General features: G+C 41.9%; 1 protein-coding gene across 1 annotated transcript; it reads right to left on the bottom strand.

The window, feature by feature from the left end:
* Positions 1-3,126: 3,126 nt before the first annotated feature.
* Positions 3,127-21,435, bottom strand: LOC101086441 (putative dimethylaniline monooxygenase [N-oxide-forming] 6). The gene is made up of 9 exons (XM_003999184.5): positions 21,281-21,435; positions 20,722-20,962; positions 15,607-15,795; positions 14,332-14,494; positions 13,013-13,155; positions 10,929-11,128; positions 8,109-8,464; positions 6,062-6,134; positions 3,127-4,182 (listed from the first exon to the last, which is right to left on the bottom strand). Exons 2-9 carry the CDS (start codon positions 20,851-20,853, stop codon positions 3,840-3,842), a joined length of 1,599 nt encoding a protein of 532 aa, XP_003999233.1. The 5' UTR covers positions 20,854-20,962; positions 21,281-21,435; the 3' UTR covers positions 3,127-3,839.
* Positions 21,436-22,504: the final 1,069 nt, after the last annotated feature.

Below are 22,504 nucleotides of genomic sequence, written 5' to 3'. Positions count from 1 at the left end.
GCTGCTCTTGGTCTCTGTAGCAGCATGCTGGTAACTCGATCTCTTCGTTCCAGATCTTCTACTCAAAGCTCAGATACTTGCTAGATTTCAGAAGGAGAATCTCTCTTCCACTAGAGGGTCCTGTTTTCTTCTCCAGACTCTCCCTTGCCTTTCCCCTCCAACTCCCCCTGAAGTCATGAAGGATTTCTGCCGCTTCTTCAAATGTGCCCTGCTTGTTCATAGCTCCAGAACTTTGCAGACAGGGCTCTCTCAGTAGGGATGATTCCCTTTATTCCCTCCTGTGGCCCTTTTTTTGTTCACTTCCTTTACTGATTTTCTTCTGAGGACTGTATGTTTTCCTGGACCATTTCTTCCGACCCATTAATCTGTGTGTTCATTCATACTCGTAGCACATTCACAATATTGTATCTTTATACTATGTTTAGACACCTGACAAAGCATTTCCCCCCCTACTTTTGTCTTCCTCGAAATTTTCTAGACTCCTTTTTCTCACGAATTCTTACAGATAGATTTTGAAACTGTCATGTTAATGAGCAATTTTTGGGTTTACTAACTCCTTGACACTCCTTTTCCTTGTATTCCAGCATATTATCGTCTCCCGGTTTTCTCTTCCACAGTTCCAGTTATTTCTTTTTTTGGTCTCCTTTTACTTTTCCGGCTGGGGTTCTCTCCTTATTTTCTTTTCATTCTCCTACATCTCCTTCCTAGCTGATTTAATCCATATCTATGGCTCTGTTGACCTTAAAACAGTCAATTTACTAGAAGAATGGGTTTATTCAGAGATAGCAGAGGATCTGCAGTTTGGAACATGCCAAGTATAGCAAAAGCCATAAGGCAAGTCTGCAGAAGGAAGCTGGAGAACATTCCCTTTTAGAGTGAGGGGGGGTGTTGGGAGGAGTTGTTGTAAACAAGAAATCCATTGGAGCAAACTGAGAGTTCCAAGGGTAGTGGCTTTTCATTGGCTGAGTTGTGCGAGTATCTCATTGGCTGGGTTGTTACTGGGGGAGGAGGAAAGCCTTTCTTCCTCCTCCCCTAGTAGCAAAGTAGACTTTTTTTTTTTCTTTTTAAATGTTTTTATTTATTTTTTGAAGGAGAGAGAGAGAGAGACAGAGCATGAGCGGGGGAGGAGCAGAGAGAGAGGGAGACATAGAACCCCAAGTAGGCTCCAGGCTCTGAGCTGTCAGCACAGGGTCCAACGCCGGGCTGGAACTCAGGGGCTGTAAGATCATGACCTGAGCCCAACCAAGTCGGTCGCTTAACCAACTGAGCCACCCAGGCACCCTGCAAAGTAGACTTTTTCCTGTTGGGTCTGTGAAGGACTAGGTCTGTGAAGGGCTGCAATGAGTGGTAGGATGTGAGAGCTCCCTGTTTCAGACTCCACGACTCCATTTTATTTTATTTTATTTTATTTATTTTTTATTTTTTTTTTAAATTTTTTTTTCAACGTTTATTTATTTTTGGGACAGAGAGAGACAGAGCATGAACGGGGGAGGGGCAGAGAGAGAGGGAGACACAGAATCGGAAACAGGCTCCAGGCTCTGAGCCATCAGCCCAGAGCCTGACGCGGGGCTCGAACTCACGGACCGCGAGATCGTGACCTGGCTGAAGCCGGACGCCCAACCGACTGCGCCACCCAGGCGCCCCAATTTTATTTATTTTTTTAATGTTTATTTATTTTTGAGAGAGAGGATGCAAGTGGGGGAGGGGCTGAGAGAGAAGGGGACAGAGGATCTGAAGCAGCTTGTACGTTGACAGCAGAGAGCCCCACGTGTGGCTCAAGGGCAGGAACTGTGAGATCATGACCTGACCTGAAATCGGGACCTGGACACTTAACAGACTGAGCCACCCACTCACCCCGTAGTTTGTCTTTTCATTCTCTTAATGCTGTCTTTTCAAGAATAGAAGTTCTTAATTTTGATAAAGCCTAATTTATACATTTTTTTGGATTTTGCATTTGATATTGTCTAAGACCTCTTTGCCTAACTGAAAGATCTTCTCTTATGTTTTCTTCCAGAAGTTTCATAAGGTTTAGGTTTTTAAAATTTAATTTAGTTTTTACTTTTTACTTTTGGGGGTGGGGAGGGACAGAGGGAGAGGGAAAGAGAGTCTTAAGCAGGCTTTGCACTGAGTGTGGAGGCTCCATCCACACCCCTACATGGGGTTCGATCTCACAACTGTGAGATCATGACCTGAGCCAAAATCAAGAGTCAGATGCTTAACCAACTGAGCCACTTAGGTGCCCGAATAGTTTTAGGTTTTACATTTAGTTCTAGGATCCATTTTGAGTTAATTTTTGTATAAGATGCAAAGTATTGATTGAATTTTTTTCGTATATGTATATATCCAGTTGTTCTAGTACCATCAGTTGAAAATACCATTGTATCTTTATTGAATTCCCTTAGATAAAGTGAACTAATTACTTAGAAGACACATGCTACCAAAGCTCTCTCAAGAAGAAACACATGACCTGAGTAGCCCTATATCTATTAAAGAACTTGAATTTGTAGTTTAAAAACTTTTACACAAAGAACTTTTGGTCAAGATGGCTTCACTGGTGAATTTTACCAAATATTTAAGAAAGCAATAATGCAAATGATAGACAAACTCTTCCAGAAAATGTAAGAGGAAGAATACTCTCCTATTCATTCTATGGGACTGTCATTACATTGATACAAACCAAGACAAAATATTATAAAAAAAAATACAGATAAATATCCATCATGCAAAAATCCTTAACAAATATAATCCCATAGTGTATAAAATGGATAATATATCATGACCAAGTGGGGTTTATTTCAGCAATGCAAGGTTGGTTTAATAGTCAATGTAATTTACCATATTTTAACCCAAACCATCTCAAAAGAAGCAGAAAAAGCATCTAACAAAAGTGAGCATCCATTCCTGATAAAGACTGTCGGCTAATTAGGAATAGAAGGAAGCTTCCTCAACTTAATAAAGGGTATTTATGAAATATCTATAGCTAACATCATACTTAGTGGTAAAAGACTCAATGCTTTATTCCTAAGATCAGGAACAAGGCAAGGATGTCTCATCTCACCACTTCTATTCAATATTATACTGGAGTTTCAGTGCAATAAGTCAAGAAAAAGATAAAAGACATCCAAGTTGAAATTGGAGAAGTAAAGCTATCTTTATTTTTAGACAATGTGATTATTTACGTAGGAAGCATTATGGAATCTACAAAAAAGTTACAGATGATTCAACAAAAGAACAAATGATCGCATTTCTATATGTTAGCAATAAACAACAGGAAATTAAAAAATGTTAAACTACCATTTATCATAACATCCAAAAATATGGAATACCTAGGATAAATCTGACCTAAGATGGGTAAGATCTATATACAAAAAACTACAAAACACTGCTGAGTGCAATTAAAGATCTAAGTAAATGGAAAGATATACCATGTCATGGCTTGAAAGATTCAACATTGTTGTGATTTCATCTCTGCCTATGATGAAACACCCTGAAGAAATTTATTAAACTTTGTTCATCCTGCAAACCTGTGCTCACTCTCCTTCATCCCCCTTCTTCCTCATCTCAAGCATCTCCAAATTTGCCCATTCAGCATGTGAAAAGCCTTTTTAGAGTATAGATTCTCATCAGAAAGGGAAAGCCCGAGTATTTTCCTTTTTTTTTTTTTTTTTTTTTAGCCTTTGAGTCAAATGGGCCAGAATTAATTTTTACATCTGCAGGAAAGCAAAGAACAGCTCTGAGATTTTATGTATGCATATGTGTATATACCTATAATTAAGCTACATACATATCTGAATAATTAAACTTCTAGGCTAAACTCTGAGATGTAAAGGACTTTCTCATTAATAAAATGTAAGCCAAACGGCTAGCAAAAGCACTGGGAATGAAAGAATTCTGACCAAATTATAAAAGTGCTGGGGTCTCTGAGCTTTCCCTACAGCTCTCATCCTGGTTGGCTTTACTGTCCTGTCCCATTGGGTCAGGATGGCATTTCTGGCTCCATCCCACTTCCCTGGTCCCATCAGTCGAAACTGGTATGGGCTGCAGGGACCAAAGTACACCTCCAAGGCCAGCTGGGGGTCAGTCAGGAAGAGCCATGGTATGTTAGGCTTGGCTCCTATGAAGGAGCCCAGCTCGTCCATGTACGTGATGTAATCTGTCTGCAAAGTCTGGCTCTGGCCAAACCTGAGGAAAGAAAAGAACATATGGGAATGAGGGGCACAGTAAATAAAGCACGAATTTCTTATTTTCTAGCTCAGAAAATAGCATTTTAGTCGGCAGCTCCAGGATTATCCCATTCCTCCCTTTTTCCACAACGAGTTTATCATTTGTTCTGTGGCTATAAATGTGTCGATTCATTTTTTTTCCTCCTTCCTAACCTCTATCTAAATTTGATGTCATTTGGTCTTCTGTGGCCTGGAGTGAAAGGACCCCAGGATGCCAAGGTGACGGATCAACTTAGTTTATTCTTTAACACATGACTATTCTTTACATGACCTTGCTTGGGATCTGCCCCAGTGTTAGATTTCTGGGGCATGGCCTCATTTACTTTTGGGAACCCTGAAGAGCAGGCTACCATTTAAGAAATGCGGTTGACTTCGGGGCTTCTCCTTTCTTTGTTTCTTATTCCTATTGGCCTGTAATATAAAGGCTGGTAAGGAGAGTGAGTTGCGTGAATGGTGAATAGGCGCGTCCACTTCGCAGAGCCGCCCTGTGAACTGGATGAAATGCGGGAGAGATTTTGTTGAGTCTGAAGCTTCCACCTCTACTCTCCTCTAGGTCCTTTGCCAGCAACTGTGTGGCAGAACTCAGTGAATGATGTGTTAGAGCTTGAAAGAAGAAAGAATCTTCTTACACAGTCACCTCTTCATCCGAATGGGATTCATTATCTAATTATTCTTCCAACAGATTTTAATATAAAATTGGAAAAGAATTGATTTATATGGAAGTAGCTAACATAAAAAATACATTTAAATACGTGATGACTAGCCATTTGAATGACTTTCTACAAATCCCATTTATGGTGTACTTGAGAACACATGTTTGGATGAATCAGAAAGGAATGTTCTTTTATTTTTTATTTTCTTTTTATTTTTTGAGAGAGAGAGAGCACAAATGGGGGAGGGACACAGAGAGAGAGAGAGATAGACAGACAGACAGAATTCAAAGCAGGATCCAGGCTCCGATGTGTCAGTGCAGAGCCCAATGCGGGGCTTGAACCCATGAACTGTGAGATCATGACCTAAGCCAAAGTCAGATGTCCAACCGACTGAACCACCCAGGTGCTCCAAAATAAATATCTTTTTAGAAGAAAATACTAGGGCAGGTGAACTCATTTTGATTCTTCATTTGGTTTTCTGATTACAGTGCTGCCACTGCTCAGTTCCCAGCTAGTTAACTTGCTGGCAGACATGTGGCTGATGGGAAAGGACTTCTTGGAGACATTTCAGCTGGATAATATTTTTTTTTTAATTTTTTTTTCAACGTTTATTTATTTTTGGGACAGAGAGAGACAGAGCATGAACGGGGGAGGGGCAGAGAGAGAGGGAGACACAGAAATCAGAAACAGGCTCCAGGCTCTGAGCCATCAGCCCAGAGCCCGACGCGGGGCTCGAACTCACGGAGCGCAAGATCGTGACCTGGCTGAAGTCGGACGCTTAACCGACTGCGCCACCCAGGCGCCCCCTGAGCTGGATAATATTTTGTTCAGGAGGCCTGTCCTCTGCATTGTGGGATGCTTTGCGGCATCCTTAGTTTCTACACATTAGATGCCAATAGCATGCCCTCCCCACTTGTGACAACCAAAAATGTCTCTGGACTTTGCCAGATGTTCCCTGGGGATCAAAATCACTCCCATGGGAGAAACTACTCTAGAGTGTAGTTTGTACTATCCTACAGGTGACGTGTAATGACTATTATTTTCCTATCTCATACTGCTTGATCATAGCAAGTGTTCCGAAAATGTGAATTTTGACTAGTAAAAATATTGTAAAATATATCAACATTTTCCTACATATAAAGGAAAATCTTATGGTTTGTTTCATTAGCAAGTACAATCTCTTACCACTTGAGTTTTTTCCCCATTTTCTCATCAATGTCATCCATCATTTCATTTGTAGTTGGCAAGGTGCATGAGTCTAGAAGAGAAATGGGGAAAGAAGTATTAAAAAATATTTAAAAAAATCAGAAATATATAATGACACGTGATGATTTTTTCATAATGTTTTTTAAAATTTCTTTATTTTATTTTTTTAACGTTTTTATTTATTTTTGAGGGAGAGAGAGAGAGTGAGTGGGGGTGGCCAGCAGAGAGAGGGAGACACAGAATCCGAAGCAGGCTCCAGTCTCTGACTGTCAGCACAGAGCCCAATGTGGGGCTTGAACTCACAAGCAGTGAGATCATGACCTGAGCTGAAGTCAGACACCCAACTGACTGAGCCATCCAGGCACCCCTGATTTTTTTGTAGTATTTATGAACTGTATCCCTAAAAGATTTTATATCAAGAGGAGCTGCCTTTGGTATCTTTAGTAGAATAACAATTTATAGAAATAAAGACTTGAGAAGTCAGTGAACCCCCCTCTATGAATAGCAGGGCTGGCCTGCAGTGAGACAGTGGCAACAAAGAAGTTTGTAGCTTCAGATCACCTAATCTCATATTTCTGTGACATCCTGGAGGACCTAATCCCCAACATGCCTTAGATACACTTTATGTATATTAACATCATAACAGCTTCTTCATACTTCTTATTTGCATCCTCTTATTAAGAATTCTCTCCAGAAGTAACCTTCACTCTAAGGTACATGCCTATTAACATGGAACAGTGGAAGGACACATGGGTTTTCCAGCATTAGCCTGCAGCCAGGAAGCATCAGAAAATTTTAGAGCTTTGCAATACGTTATCAGTGGAGGGGTCATCTGATTGCTGACTGTAGCTCTTTTGCCTTTGTCACCATGGCAGAAAGCTATTATGACATTCACAGTGCATGAATACTTCCTAGTCATTGTTAGCACCTTACCTCTCCTGGTACGGTTGTGGTCAGATGTTTGCTAGAATTTTTGTCTGCTTTGATGTTGTGTCCCAAGTGCCAAGATGGAGCCTGGCACATAGTAGTTGCTCAATAAATATTTGCTGAATGAATAAATACCATCTTTTGTTTCCTATACATTTCTTGGGCTTATGAACTGTAGCCATTTTTTTTTTTTTTTTTTGTAAAACCCCAGGTACTTGGCACTGTTGTTCCTTTAAGAGGAAAACACAATGGAAGTATTTTACAGAGGAACAACCTTGTAAAGGATTTCATAACAGGGATTATTTCAATCATCCTTTGTGTACATTTGAAATAGAAGCTTACTTACCCACAACATTTTTAGAAAACATCCATTCTAGGATTGTAACGTTTTCTTCATTACCTGTAAATTTATTACCTAAGTTTTTACGGACAGTATGTTAGGTAAGGTATACCTATGTTGGCCAAGGTTTTCGGACCCTTGAATAAAAAGACACTTTAATAATAATCAATATGACTGAAGTAAATTAAATCTATATATTTGAGACATTGCCTTTCTCCATGTAATCCTCATGTTCTTGATTTCCTTACATAAGCATACTTGTAGACCCTAGGGTCTGGATTGGAGGGGGAGGAGAAGATGATGCATAGAGTAGGAGTGGCCTGCCATTGTTATTCTGACACAGTTTGATGCCAGTCGGGTGCCCGCAACATCCACCAGGGCCCTTCTGACCTTCACAATGTATCTTGACATTGCAGTTATCCACTGCTGTCTTTCTCTTGCTTAAAGCCTTGCAAACTCCCTCCAAGAGTCCCTCCAATTTCCCTATGAGCTCTTTAACACAGCTCTTAAGGCCGTCCGTGTTCTAGTCCATCTCTCTGTTTCTTGCCACTCCCTGCCTCTGATTTATATTCCTGTACAGAACATCCTAAAACTTCCCCTATTTTAGCATCCCCCTGGCTCTATTTTAGGCTATCTAAGGTCACGGAGTGTGTCTTGTTCCCTTTAGATCCTTAGCACCTAGGACAGTACGTGGCATATAGAAGGTGCTCAGTAAACGTTCACTGACTAAATGGGTAAAAGACAGAATGGTCGACCTACTTGCAAACACTTTAGCAGCCCAGCGAGCCTGGAGGTCAGCTGTGGGGATGGCAGCCCCAAGGGACTGGACAAGGCCAATCACAGCCAAGGTTGGCTTCTCCATTAGTGGGGGGAAGATGCCTTTAAACAAGGTGACCTCATTGTTTCTGCTTTTGATGATGGAGTCATCAAGGAAGGGGTAGGCATAATCATAGCCTGTTGCAAAGATGATGGAGTCGATGGCCTCAAACACAGTCCCATCCTCAAACACAGCCGAGGTCTCTGTGAACTCCTTCACATTGGGCTTGATGGACACAGTGCCACACAGGATGCGGGATGGGAGCTCATCGTTGAACACAGGCTCTTTTCGCAGGGAACTGTTCAGAAACAAGAGACAGACTTTCGCTGTAATGCACCAATTCCAAGAAATATCTGCAACAGTCCACAGCACTGGAACCAGATTTGAGGAGCTAAACATTAGCATGAGGACCTCTGAACTCTTCTCTTGTGGCAACTTTGTTTTTACTATTGCCTGCAACAATCCTTAAGAATTCTGTCTGAGCTGCCTCTTTGGGTCCTTTGAAACTTGAAGATTCCCTTATGGGTACTTATACTATTTGGAAATTGGCCAAATAGATGACAATCAAACTAATTCCTAGACATAATCAGTGGTTAAGAATGCAGACTCTGGGAGCCACCTGGGTGGTTCAGTCAGTTAAGTGTCTGACTTCGGCTCAGGTCATGATCTCATGGTTCATGAGTTTGAGCCCTGTGTCGGGCTGCGTGCTGACAGCTTGCTTGGAGCCTGGAGCCTGCTTTGGATTCTGTGTCTCCCTCTCTCTCTTTGTTCTTCCTCCGCTTGCACTCTCTCTCTTTCAAAAATGAATAAAGATAAAAAAATAATAATAGAAAGGTTTGTAATCAATCTCCATCTCTCACTAGTGACTACTCTGTCTTTGTTTCCTTAGGTGGAAAACGGGGATAGCGATAGAATCTACCTCATTCGGTTAGAACTAAACGAACAATTACCCATAAAGCACTTAAAACAGTGCCTCTGCCTCATGCAAGCGTCATTATTATACGTGAACTATTATTATAAGTAAGGTCTTTGATTTGAGCAAATCAAACTGGCTGTGGCGAGCTGTTACACTGTCACGTGTGGCTTCCTTTCCACAGCTGTGGTCCTAAAAGAAAGTGTAACAACTTTAACACTGCACTTGGGTTGCCAAAATTCTGGGAGTGATGTGCTTTGCGACGACATTCTTCATTTTGACTCACGTTTCCTTTCGGGGTGTTTTGGAATGTACTCCAAGTATCTCAAACACTCAGAAAGTTTATAAATCTTAGAATGTGCCTGTATACTTCCATATCTTTCTCTGCCTCTATCATTCTGGAACTTTGTCTCTTACCTTACCAGGTGACAAAAAGTAGGTCTCCGTAAAACCTGTTTTTATTCCCCCCACTCAAGGAAGGAGTGAGAAGGTGTTATCAAAACCTTAGGGTACTTAGAACCCTTTCTGAGAGGGAGCTTCATTCTTAGAATGAATGGATTTCCAAACCTATGTTTCGCTGTCTAAAGGGCAGAGTCAGACTGTGATTTGCAGTTACTCTTACAAGACCAAAAGTCTTCAGCAGCTCAGGCTTTGGAGTGTCTGTTACATTAAACATAAGTTTAAATGCATGAAATCAACGTTTTTTGTTTGTTTGTTGGTTGGTTGGTTGGTTTTATCTTTAAGGATATAGTAGTCTGCCAGACTAAGTAGGATAAATGCTGTGGAGTGAGGGTCTGACTCTTAAACCTGGCATTTCCTGTTTCAATTTACGGTTTCCTCTTACTTTGCCTTACCTGATTCTCTAACACAATGAAACCTTTCTTTGAAACGTTTTTAAGGATTTTATTTTCAAGTAATCTCTATACCCAACACGGGGCTCCCACTCACAACCCCGAGATCAAGAGTAACATGCTCGCTGACTGCACCAGCCAGGCGCCCCCCTACAATGAAACATTTTTGCTAGCATGGGCCAAGATGAAATTTCTTAGTGAGTCCTTTCTTGTCTTAGCCACTCTAATATTTTTCTATGGACGTACTGATTCTTCTACTTAGAGTGCCTTTCTAATTAGCAGATGTCAGGCTCTGTCTCCACAGAAAAATAAATAAACCAAAACTTGTTAATTTTACCGGCTACATCAGTTTTGTGACTCTCCACTGCTTTACATGTTCTGTGCCTCCTGACTGTCCTGCTAACATTCCAGTCTTTCCACGGTGGAAGAGGTGTGTACTTTCATTCTGAGATTTTCTACTTTCTGAGACATGTCGATTAATACCACTTGGTTAATTGCTCCTTACAAGCATATTAGAATATCCGAGACTAGTAAGAACCAATATCTGTAAAGCTTTATAGTTTACAAAATGCCTTATATATTTTTATCTTGCTGCATACCACAGTAATCTTGAGGAATAGGTATTAAAATTGCGATCCCCATTCACTTACAAGCATGGATGAGGTATTTCTCAAAAGAACAATTCATGAGACGGTTCTGCCCTCAAAATTCTATGCTTTAGCTTGGAGCTACCATAAATGAATCTGTCATGTCAGGGGGATCTAGTGCCCCGCTCCTTGGCCTTTTGTATTCTCCCATATTTCTTTCCCCGCCAGAGACATTTCAATAAGATTTTCAACCCATACGTGCTCTCTGGGTATACTGTGCCACTCATGCAGTCCTCAGTTTCATCTCAACAACCTCAGTGAGACAGCTAAAGTAAGATCTAGAGAGAAAGAATTCAACTGAAGCTAGTGCCCCCCCTTTTTAAGTGATAAAATACATGTTACTTGTAGTACCCATTTAAAGGCATCAGGCCGAAGTTCTCATGCTTGAACCACGTGTTCATCTTCTTCACGTATAACCAGTCAGAGACAAAGGAAGGCAGGGCATTCCGGAGAAAGGATGCAAAGCGGGTAACATACACCATGTCCCAAGGGTAGCCATTGTCCCAAACCCGGCTCATGACCCAGGAGCCACTTCTGGTACTGATAACGACCTGGTGGGGAAGGCAGCATAGACTTCAATGTCACACTGTAGGAAACAAGCAGATGTGACACAATGGATATGTTTTATGGACATCTCCGTGCGTTGCCCTCGGTATCCAGGCGGAAGCATTTTTATTTTTTTTTAATATTTTTGGGAGCACCTGGGTGGCTCAATCGGTCAAGTGTCCAACTTTGGCTCAGGTCATGATCTCGTGGTTCGTGAGTTCGAGCCCCGCCTCGGGTTCTGTGCTGACAGCTCAGAGCCTGGAGCCTGCTTCGGATTTTGTGTCTCCCTCTCTCTCTGCCCCTCTCCCACTTGTGCTTTCTCTCTTTCTCAAAAATAAATAAACATTTATTTATTTTTTTTATAAATAAACATTTAAAAAAAGAAATATTTTTAAAGTATATATATATGTGTGTGTGTGTGATATATGTATATTCACACACATACACATACACAAAGAGAGAGACAGAGAGAGAGAAGGCACATAGGGTAGGGACAGAGAGAGAGAGAGAGGGAGAATCCCAAGCAGTCTCCTCACTGTCAGCACAGAGCCCAGCCCCATGAACCTTGAGGTCATGATCTGAGCTGAAACCAAGAGTCAGCTGCTTAACTGACTGAGACTCCTAGCCACCCCTGGAAGAAGCAATTTCAGAGAGTTGGGTCAGGATGAATCGCCTATGACTGAAACTAGGTAGAGATGGAACTACTCTGTCTCTCCACCCAAGAGGGCGAGTGCATAGTTGTTGAAATAATGAGAACCTGACAGCCTGGAACAAAAGAGCTGTGTATTCAGTTGTGACAGGTTTAATCTTCACAGACTCAGAGACATAAATGGTAGGCCTGGTGGGGACCAGCCAATCCAGGGCCTCAGTGGGGGCGGGTGGTTGAGGGTAGTTGCTGGGTTGGGTGGGAGAAATATAGCTAAATCTCTTCCTGAAATTAGGCTGAGGAGATGTCAAGAAGTTAATTCTGTTCTTTGTCTGAAGTTGTCTCTTCCAGTCCTTCTGTGCCCACTTCATGACCTCGTCTGGGCACTCAGACCATGGCAGCTGCCTCAGCCCTGAGAGCTACTTGTCTCTTATGTCACTTTTGTGATAACCCGAGGGAGTTTGACACCAAAAATGTCATTAGGTTTTATTCCGTTTAAGAATTTGTTTACTGAGGACCTATTTCCTTAAAAATAGGTTAGGCTCTTTAAGGTCTGTTGGTCATGGATGATTCAGCATAGAGGCCTCTGGGAAGCCTCCCTTGACTTCATCCAGGCTAAGTTAGGTTCTCTTTTCGTGGTGCGGCCACACCTAATGTCACGGAAGGCTTATTACCTCCGTTCGTGAAGGTCTGTGTACCTGTCCTCCCACCTCCACCCACTGACAGCTGCTGGAAGTCAGAAATAGTCTGACTTATTTCCGTGTTTATTGCTAGTCTGACATAGTTCTGGCATATAACATGTGCCCAGTATTTGTTGAGCACTGGCTATTAAACGGATAGAAGACGGTGGGAACAAAATCTTCCATATCTCAGACCTCCAGAATGATAAGCAAAACACCTTTTGCATGGTAAGAACTATGATAAGAACTACTGCTAAACAAATAAAGGCAGATCCTGACTAGCAACCAGTTTGCTTGGAGGTGAGCAGAACATAAAATTAAAACAAAACAATGCACTCATGTATGTCTACACACGTACCTCTGGTTCCGGTAGAACGCGCTTCCTTGCTAGCATGGGCCACGTTACCTTGCTTCACAGGGACCATGTCTCTAGTCCTCCTCGATTCAATGGGCATATGCCACAGGTGGGTCCCTTGTAGTATGACATGTGAGCACGAGCCTCAGCGCCCAAGCTGTTGATTTAATAGCACACCCGTACCCTAAGTTTGTTTCCCGAAGTGTACCTGTGTAGCCAGACGGCTGAGCTCGACAGCAATGTCAGATCCTGAGTTCCCCAGGCCGATGACAAGGACCCTCTTCCCCTTGAAGGCGTCCGGGTCTTTATAGTCCCTGCTGTGGAGATAGTGGCCTTGAAACTGGTGTAGGCCTAAGTGGAACATGAGGAGGGATTTGAGCTGATTTTCAGAAGACATGGCAAAAACTGACTTTTTCAATTTTTTTTAACTCCTGTTATCAGTCTTAATTTTGAAAAACGGTTTCCTAGTTGAAACGCATTTATCCTTTTTGACACTAACCCCCCAAATAAGTACTTACAGTGCCTTAAAAACCTATGATATGGGAACTTCTATTTTGATAATAATGATAACTAATATTTATTGAGTGCTTACTGTGGGCTAGGATCTATTTGTTTAAACAAACACTTAATCTTGATAACATCTCTGTATGGCAGATATCATTATCTTTTAAAAGATAAGGAAGTCGAGACAAAGAAGTTAAGTGACTTGTCCAAGATCATATGCTAAGGAACTAGTGGAATAAGAGGTTGAGCCCAAGTGTTCTAAGCCTAAATATATTGCCTCTTAACCTTCATGCTTTCCATCTTCTATTCTCCCTGAATCTCTACTTATTCATGTATTTATTTATAAATATTTTCTAGATTTTATTTTAAAGTAATCTCTACACCCAATGTGGGGCTTGAACCCACAACCCCGAGATCAAGAGTCACACATTCCACTGACTGGGCCAGCCAGGTGCCTCTGGGTGCCTCTTTTAATTATCTCAGCCTGTGAACATCATGCCTTGAGATCAGAACTCTAATATTTTAGAGTAGACCTGTGTTCCTATTGTAATGAAGGAGGAAGGAAGGAGAAAGTGAGGTTACCTGTGTATTATATTTATTTGATGTTTGGTGCTTTTGCATACTGATGGAGTATGCCACTATACACACACACACACACACACACACACGCGCGCGCGCGTGCGTGCGCGCGAACACACACACACACACACACACACACACACACACACTCACTGAAATTTCTAAAGTGAATTTGCAAAATGTGGATATAGATGACATTTAAAAACCCTTCCTCCCTAAGGACCTGCATCGTCAACTGATCTCTGACTTGCAGCTTCTTGATTCTTTTAGCATAAGGGTTCAGGAGAACAATGATTTCTGTATTTATCATCAGACTTAAAAATTTGGTTTTGAAATCTTTGGAACCTTAAGAATAATCATTATGGACAATCTATGGAAAGATCTAGCTCAACCCTTGGTGCTTGTGTATAAATGCCCAGACTATTATACGTTTTCCAAACTTACCAGGAAAGGAATCAGTTGGTAGATTGGGGTATACATGATGTCCCGAACAAATCATTATAGCGTCAAAAATAGTAGATTCCTGTTTCCCATCCTTTTCTGAAACAACTTCCCATTGTCCAGTGACTAAGAAGCTGGGACATTTCTTTATGCTAGAAACCAGGGTCTTAAAGAAAACCAGAAAGAAATTCCTTCTATTTACAATTCTGTAGGTTTTAGTTTTCTTGCAGTGTTTCTGCAGAGGAAGTAATTGTTATGAGCTTGCCTGATTATTGAGAAATATAGGGAGGACATTAAAACAAGGAGTCACAGTGAATCTTCAAATCTTCCAAGGAAAATCACTCACTGGGGCCTATTTACTTTTGTGACATCTAGTTAATAGATTTGGGGTAAATTACACTGAATCTTGTGAAAGAGGCCATGTCATTTGCTTCCTGCCATCCTCTACTGAAATTCATGGCCTCTTTCTCTCTGACTTCATTTCCTATCAATTCCATAAATGTGGGAATGTCTCAGGGTTCAATCCGTATTTCTCCGTGGTGACATACCCTCTCCCTTGGAAATATTAGCCACTTCCATAGTATGACTATTTATGTAAATAAGTGTGAAATCATATTAAATTAAACATAATAAAATAATCATAGATAAGTGAAATTGTACTAAATGTAATCACAATTCACAATATGGTTGATTATTTTTCTCACTACATATATGTGCTTTGGATTTCACAGTCATGAACCGAGGTTAAGACCTGTGAGCAAATATGAAGTATTATTGTTACTTCCAGAGAGCGCATCTCTGCCTTAACTGCTGTGTCTCCTCATCTAAGAAACTAAGTGGGTGAAGGATAAGGACAATGGCTGTATTATTCATTCATATTTTACTCTCCTTATAATGGCAGAACTTCTGAAGAATGGCATGTTTTCTTGAACCTCAATTCATCGGCCTTGAACCCACAGAAATCTAAATATGGACTAGACAGTCTGGGATTGTTTCTAACACGTGACAGTGTATGGGGTGGAACATATGCTATGATAGTATAGGCTTCTTCAGTATTTGCGATGATATTCTAAAAGTTCTCGGACACTAGTGGAGGACATTTTTAGGGGGGAGAAAGCATAATGCATGAATACTTTATAATCCGAACCAACATTTGATTGGTGAGCTGTCCAAACATGGAGCTCTGATTTCTGTAACGGAAGTCTGTATCCTTGCTTCCCACCCCTTTCCAACCGATAAACATACTGGTATCAACAGCACAAGGTGTAAGACCCTTACCTCAAACTGTATGTATCTTAAAAGATTCTTCTTTTGAGCAAATGTCTTTATGTATTCCTGGAGTTTGCTGTGGTGCATGTAGTTGGGGTAATCATCAGGATAAGGGAAGTCTGGAAAGCACATCATCTCTTTGGAAGAGTTGGTGAATACCGACTGGTAAATGCTGGCTCTGCCCTCTTCGGCATGGTCCTAGGAAGAGGGAGAAAGCTTAAAAAGGAGGCCAAGGATGATGTTTCCCTCAGTGAAAATTCAAGTTTTGGTCGACTGAAACCGTTTTCATGTGTATAAAAAAAAAGACATGAAAACAATTCACACTTCTCTGTGAGATGCAACAAAGAAAGCCTTTAGCATAGCACCTGGCGCAGAGCTGGGACCCTACACCTTAGTTCTCTTCCTCGAATTACCCCCATGTTACATCTGTGTTTATAGTCCCGTAGCGTTTTCTTCTTTTTTCCAGTCACAGCGCTGGTTCTGATCTCATGGTCATGTTAAAAGAACACAATTAAATGGTCCAAAGGAGGGTGCAGTGTTTAGTCTATTTGATCGGCTGTTTGATTCGAACACTTCACTTGAAGTGGAGGGTTTATTCATTTGGCATAATCAGGCCCCCTTAGATTCCTGCGTGCCACCTCGTTCACCTCCTCCCCGCCCCCCAGGATTTCTGGTTCAGTGTGTCTAGCGGGGAGCCTGAGAATCGGCATTTCCGATAGTTGCAGGCGATGCTGATGCCGCTGGTCCGGGAACTGCACTTTGAGAACTGCTGCTCTCTTGTAGATGAACTCCGTGCTGGCGGACCTCCCTAACCACCAGTTAGTGGCACTTGCTCCTCACCGAAGAGACACAGGAAACCAGGAGCCTCAGAACTTGTATCAAATCTTGCCACTTCATTATGGAGCCGCTATGTGATTGAAAACTGGCTTCTTTTTGAGAAGTAGTTGAAGGCTAAATGGAAAACAAACATTTCCTCTCTGCTGTAAGGGCAGGATAAAAAGTCACACAATGTGCTGCCTTGAAAGTACATTAAAAAGCTGGCAGCCTCCGCTTCCCCCAAACCCAAAGGAACCTTCATGAAATGTGGGAACGGGATGGAATGACATGTTCCTGCTGGATTCAGGACATCTGTCATCCTCCAGCCCCAAACTGACCTCTGGAAGATACAGACCAAAAGTGCTGGAATGGTTGAGAGGCTTGGGTCTGGGGCTGGGGTGGGGGTGGGGGTGGGGACGGGGGCTGCCTGAGGCCCCTGTTTGGCTTTAGGTTGGGACGAAAACTTCCTCTATTCACGGTTGCTGTGTTTTTCATAAATAGCCAGGCTCGGAGATGTTCACGTTCTTAAGCCTCACTTTGAAATTTCTGCGACGATCAGAAAAAGGGTGACAGCTTGTGCCTGGTGGATTTTCAGGTTTGAGTCTTTCCCGTTCACCCACAGCAGTACCTTTGGTTGGTTGTTGTGAGAAGGAGAAGTGAGCAGAAGGAGTGAGGGGAGGGAAGGCAGGCTTCAGGCAGGGGTCTGGTTAAAAAAATGTAAGACTCCGCTCTGGGAAACAGAGTGGATAAGACCTTGGATTATTTCTATCATTAATGAATTTCTGCTCTTTCGCCTCCTGACCCCAGCCGATCATAACAGAGAGAAGAGTATGTACCCGACAGCTCCTTGGAATTTCCCCTGACAGGCTGTTCTACAAACAAAGGAAAACGCTTGTGTTATATAACAACAGACAATTGCTCCAGAGAGCTCGTATTTCCAGTTTCTGCTTGTGGCGTAGTTTAAGTGGCTAGTGAGCAAGTTAAGCTCAGACTCTGCCTCTGGCTGAGAGGGCTTGCCCTAGACCCAGAGATCCGAGCAGCTGCGGTCACGTTGTCACAGCCCGTGTTGGGTTATAACTGCATCTGTGTCTCATCTTTCCCGCTAGAACATAACCAACCGGGGGGCGAGGTCAGAGGCTAACTCGAGAATGTGGTGCACGCATGTCAAGCAGTCTGGCTTGATCTTCTTTCAGACTCTGCCTGTCAATCCCACTTCTGCTTGTCTAAAGATACCCTCAAGGTCCAGCTCCAAAGTTGCCCCCTTCGTCATGCCTTTCCTTGCCTCTCTCTCACCAACCTGAAGTCATCCCTACCTCTACCAAGCTCTGATTGGCTTTACTGCCCTAATCGCATATTCGCATATATTACAGTCATTCTGAGACTTGTTTTCTCTGATTTTAAAAAGCTGGCTGCCTGCTGTACCTCTTATCTGCAGCTGTACCTAACACTGTACCCTATCCATAGTGTACTCTGAATGTATTTGTTGAATAAATGAGTGGATGAGTGGAACAAAAGTCCAGGGAGTTCTGGTTCCATTGTTTTCCCCTTTTGCAATCAAAATAATACCCACCTATTGTACACGGCTTGTTGAACAACTTGTTAATTAATCTTTTGAGGACACAAGGCCTTAATATTGGAGGATATGAAACTAAAACATGCTCACATTCAGCCTGCGAGTGTTTAAGTCTCATTTGGTTTCCGTTTTGCAGAAAAAGCACGTGGTGAAAAGTTCAGAATTATCAGGTGTCTTTCTTCCAAAATACCTTCTGCCTAACAGGACTTGCAAGATAAAAGCTTATGTAACACATTCTTCAAAAATCCCTTTCTAAACATGTATCGAACCCAGTAGGTTTTCTTGGAAAAGAAGAGAAGGGTTCACCTTTTGGCTATAAGGCGAATGGTGCAGATATAATGTCTTCATGCCAAGTATGTATCATCTACATCCAATCACAATGGCCGAGAAATTCAGGACAGAAAGATAGAAGTTTCCCCGACCTGTCTTTCACAATTAGAGTATTTTTATGTATTTACATCCCCACGGGGTCTTTGAGTATAATTCTTATAACTAGTGACCTATGGAAGAAAGATACCCACCTTGTGGATAACCTGGAGACTGATTTTGCATTTTACTCGTCTGTCATATATTGCTTCCTTAAATAAATGTTGTGATCTGGCTGCACTGGTTAACTTACAAATTCCCAGATATACCATGTTCACTGCCTCCCCATGCCTTTCATGCTGGTCCCTTCTACCGAGAAACCTCTCCCACCGGGTACTGGCACGCTGTTGGTGACCGCATGTCCATGGGGTGCCATTCACAGACTACAGTGGAAATGGCACTCTGGAGTTATGTCACATAGTGGTCCTCTACGTTCCTTGTCTGAGAACACCCTTCAAGCCTCAGCCAAGTACTCTCCCTGCAGGAAGTGTCCCTTGACCTGAGAACATTTCAGTAGCCGCCCCCCACCCCATCTCCTAAATCTCAAAGCACTTGTTCATTAAGTTGACCATCACCAAGGGCTGTCTCATTGTTGTAAAGTATTATAATCTCTTATTTGAAATTCATAGGGCCAGATATATTTTGGAATCTGTAGATTTTTGGATTTTTCTCCATAACACTTCTAGTGAGAAGTGGGACAGCACCCTATCATCAGACACAAGAAAATTTCTGCAGTGAAACACAAAGTGGGACAAATAAAGATTATAACTAGCCCAATGTCAATTCAGCTCATGTTTTCTGATCGTATAACTTCAGGAAAGGTTTTGCCATCAAATGAATTTTTGCCAGTCTTTCTATCAAAGGATTGTGGACCTGTGTTATGGCTTGTTTCACCAAATGGATTGGAAACCATTTATGTAAAGTAATTATGCATTTGTCATCCCAGTACCTAGCACAAAACTCTGCCAAAATAGATATTCAAGCAGCATTTAATTGTTGCTAATGAGATCATGGAGAACCATTTCATGATTTAGGCTAAGCTGGTCACATCTCCCTGAGCAAATGTAAATAAAGATAATTGAATCCTTAAAAAAATAACTTTTGGGGTGCCTGGGTGGCTCAGTCTGTTAAGCACCTGACTCGATTTTCGCTCAGGTCATGATTTCACAGTTCTTGTGATCGAGCCCCATATTGGGCTCTGCCCTGATGGTGTGGAAGCTGCTTGGGATTCTCTGTCCCCCTCTCTCTCTGCACCCACCCTCTCAAAAATAAATAAATAAACATCTTTTTTAAAAAATAATTCTTGATCATTTCCTAATGGAGATGATCTTATATCTCATATAATACTTTCAGGATTATAGGACCTCACAAATTAAAAAAAAAAAAAAAGACTCTTGAGATGAATACAAAGATGTCCTAAGTTAGCACTGGTATATTCTACTAGAGCAACCTGTTGTTGTAGGTTGGGCAAGCACTGAGACCAAGACGGAATTTGGCTATAAGGTGAATGGTATGGATATAACGTCTTCATGCCAAATATATATCATCTATATCCAATCACAATGGCTGAGACATTCAGGACAGAAAGGATAGAAGTTTCCCCAATGTGATTTTCAAAATTTAAACATGTTTTGTATAGTGAATATTTACTAATTATATCATTTGTCCAACCATGAGCCTGAATGGCAAAGACAAATCAGTTTTTTCTTTGGTTTTGGAGTTGGTTGGAGTATTCAATAACCACACACATAACACACACAGTCATTGTTTATCATAACTTACAGTGTCTTCCTGATAGACATGCGGTAATTATAGAATCACATCCCGTTACAGTTGGAAGGCATATTAAAGGAAACTTAATTTCCAGCCTCAACATCTGACAAATGAGCATTTGAGGTCCAGAAAGAAAAAAGCGACTTGCCGAAAATTAATCTTTCCGGAAAACCTAAGAGTTGAAACTAACTGAGAACTTCTGATCTTGGTCTACCTTTCTCCTTTTCTTTTTCTTTTCTTTTTTAATCCCCTTTATGTTCCTAGGATTTCTGAGCAATAGGGAACAGGGATAGATTCCATTCATTTACATGGGGGAGGCAGTGGTACATTTTTGTTTTTTTTGTTAGAAATTACCGACATTAGCACCCTTTACAGCCTGGAGATCTGGACTCTGTGACACAGGTAACATTGTTTTATGAGCTGGTATGAAGTAGTTTTGAGTGATTGGACATTAGCATGATGGGAGAGAGAAGATTTTACTTTCCAGATCTGGAGCTTTTGTGACCTTCCTCCCAAGTCTGAATAGAACCGATCAGATTTGGTTTGCAGAGCCACCCATCTCCCTTCTGTTGATATTCCAGGGCTTTCCCACTCACCAAGAATTTCCACAGGCCTCCAATATCATTGCTCCTCTCAAAGCAGGTGGGTTCCAGCCCCTCTTCCAGGCAGCACCGGATGGAGGCCAAGCCACTGACACCAGCTCCGACGATGGCCACTCTCTTCCCCATGATCACCAGGAGGAGGGTCTGGAGATAGCTTCTTCAGAAGAGTGTCCCTGAATACTTAGGATTTTTCGGTAGGAAGAACCAGCCAAGGTTTATGGGTCAGGATCCTCACCTTACGACAAGAAGACATAATGCACATTAACAATTTATACTCACTAATTTTTTTCCACTCTTGCTATTGTATGATACCAAATCTGGTTTCTTCTCCAGCTTATTCGAGATGCCCCAAATAGCAGAATCAGGGAATGCTGGAGCAGGAAGGACCTTAAAGTTCATCAGTCTAATGCTCTCAAGTACAAATGCAGCAATAGTCACTCCTAGAAGATTAGAAATTGTTTCTTTGACATCTTGCAGCTAACAAGCAAAGGAGTTGGAGTCAGAACTCAAGCCTTCTGCATGAAATCCACTGTTCCAAATCACCCCTACTCACTTTGAATGCTTGGCTCTACGGGGTTTAGTCTTAATGCACTGCCTTCCTTTCCTCAGCGAGCGGGCAGAGCTTTAAATGTAGAAAAAAATGGCTTTTAACATTGCCTTTTCATGGAAAAATTGAGGAAGGGGGAGGAGTTATTAGTCTTAAAGTAGAAATTCCTTTTTTTTAAAAATTTTTCATGACGTAGAACCCTGCGGTTCAGGAGGACTGAGTGTGGTGGAGATAGCAGAAGGGGGGAGAGGGGGTAGAGGAAGAAAGGGATTGCGGAAGGGCAAGAATGAGGTCCCTGGCCCAGGTTCCAAAAAATAAAATAGTAACTGATACTGTCACGGAGGCTGTAAAGTGAAGCCTCTGGAAGATTAACAGAACAATGGTGCTTTTATTTATTTTTGCTTTGGTACTTCAGAATGTATAAACAAATACTATGCACCTGGACTATTTGTTATGCCAATGGTGAAAAAAAAACCCTCATTTTTTTTTAAACTTAGGAGGGTATGATTTGAGGAGCTGAGCTAACCCTTGGAGATGATGGGTTTGTAAAAACTAGTGAACTCAAGGACAGAATTGTGAAGTCACTTGAGTCTTGTCTCCGGCTCTTTCCCACTTCCTCCTGCCTTTCCTGCTTCTATACACCTCCTTCTTCCCCTTCTTCCTTCCCACCCTTCCTTCCTTTTGTCTGAGTGCCTACTTTATGTCTCGGGGATTCAAAGGTGAAAAGATCCCGTGCTTTCCATCCAGAAGTGTATAGTCTAATGGAGAGAGAGATGATCCATCAATGTCACCGAGGAAATTTGATTCGGTGAGTGCTGGCCCTCAGGTGGGAACATCTGAGTCTGTCTGAGAGAAGAGTAAAAGAGGATTCAAGAGGAAGGGAGCCAAAAACTGAGTGTTGAAGGAAGAATAGATGCCTGCCAGGTAGTCAATGAGCAAGGAACACATGATGAGCATGGAGGAAAAAATGGGCAAATGCACAGAAAAGAGGCCTTGAGTGATCAAGTTACAATTAGTTCAGTGTTTCTGAGCAGAGGTGATGGGGATAGCAGAGGGTAGACTCAACATGCAGGACCCTGATTTTGAAGGACTTTGAAATGCCACACTCAAGGGTTTGGATACCATCCTCTAAGTTATGGTGATCCATTCAAGAATTCTGAACGAGGAAGTGACAAGGTAAGAAAAGATCAGATTCATATGGAAGCTAGCCACACAACTGGATTCATATGG

Source organism: Felis catus, chromosome F1, assembly GCF_018350175.1.
Source record: "Felis catus isolate Fca126 chromosome F1, F.catus_Fca126_mat1.0, whole genome shotgun sequence".
Lineage (NCBI taxonomy): Eukaryota > Metazoa > Chordata > Mammalia > Carnivora > Felidae > Felis > Felis catus.
Note: the sequence above shows the minus strand (reverse complement) of the source record. Positions and strands in the feature narration are given on the sequence as shown.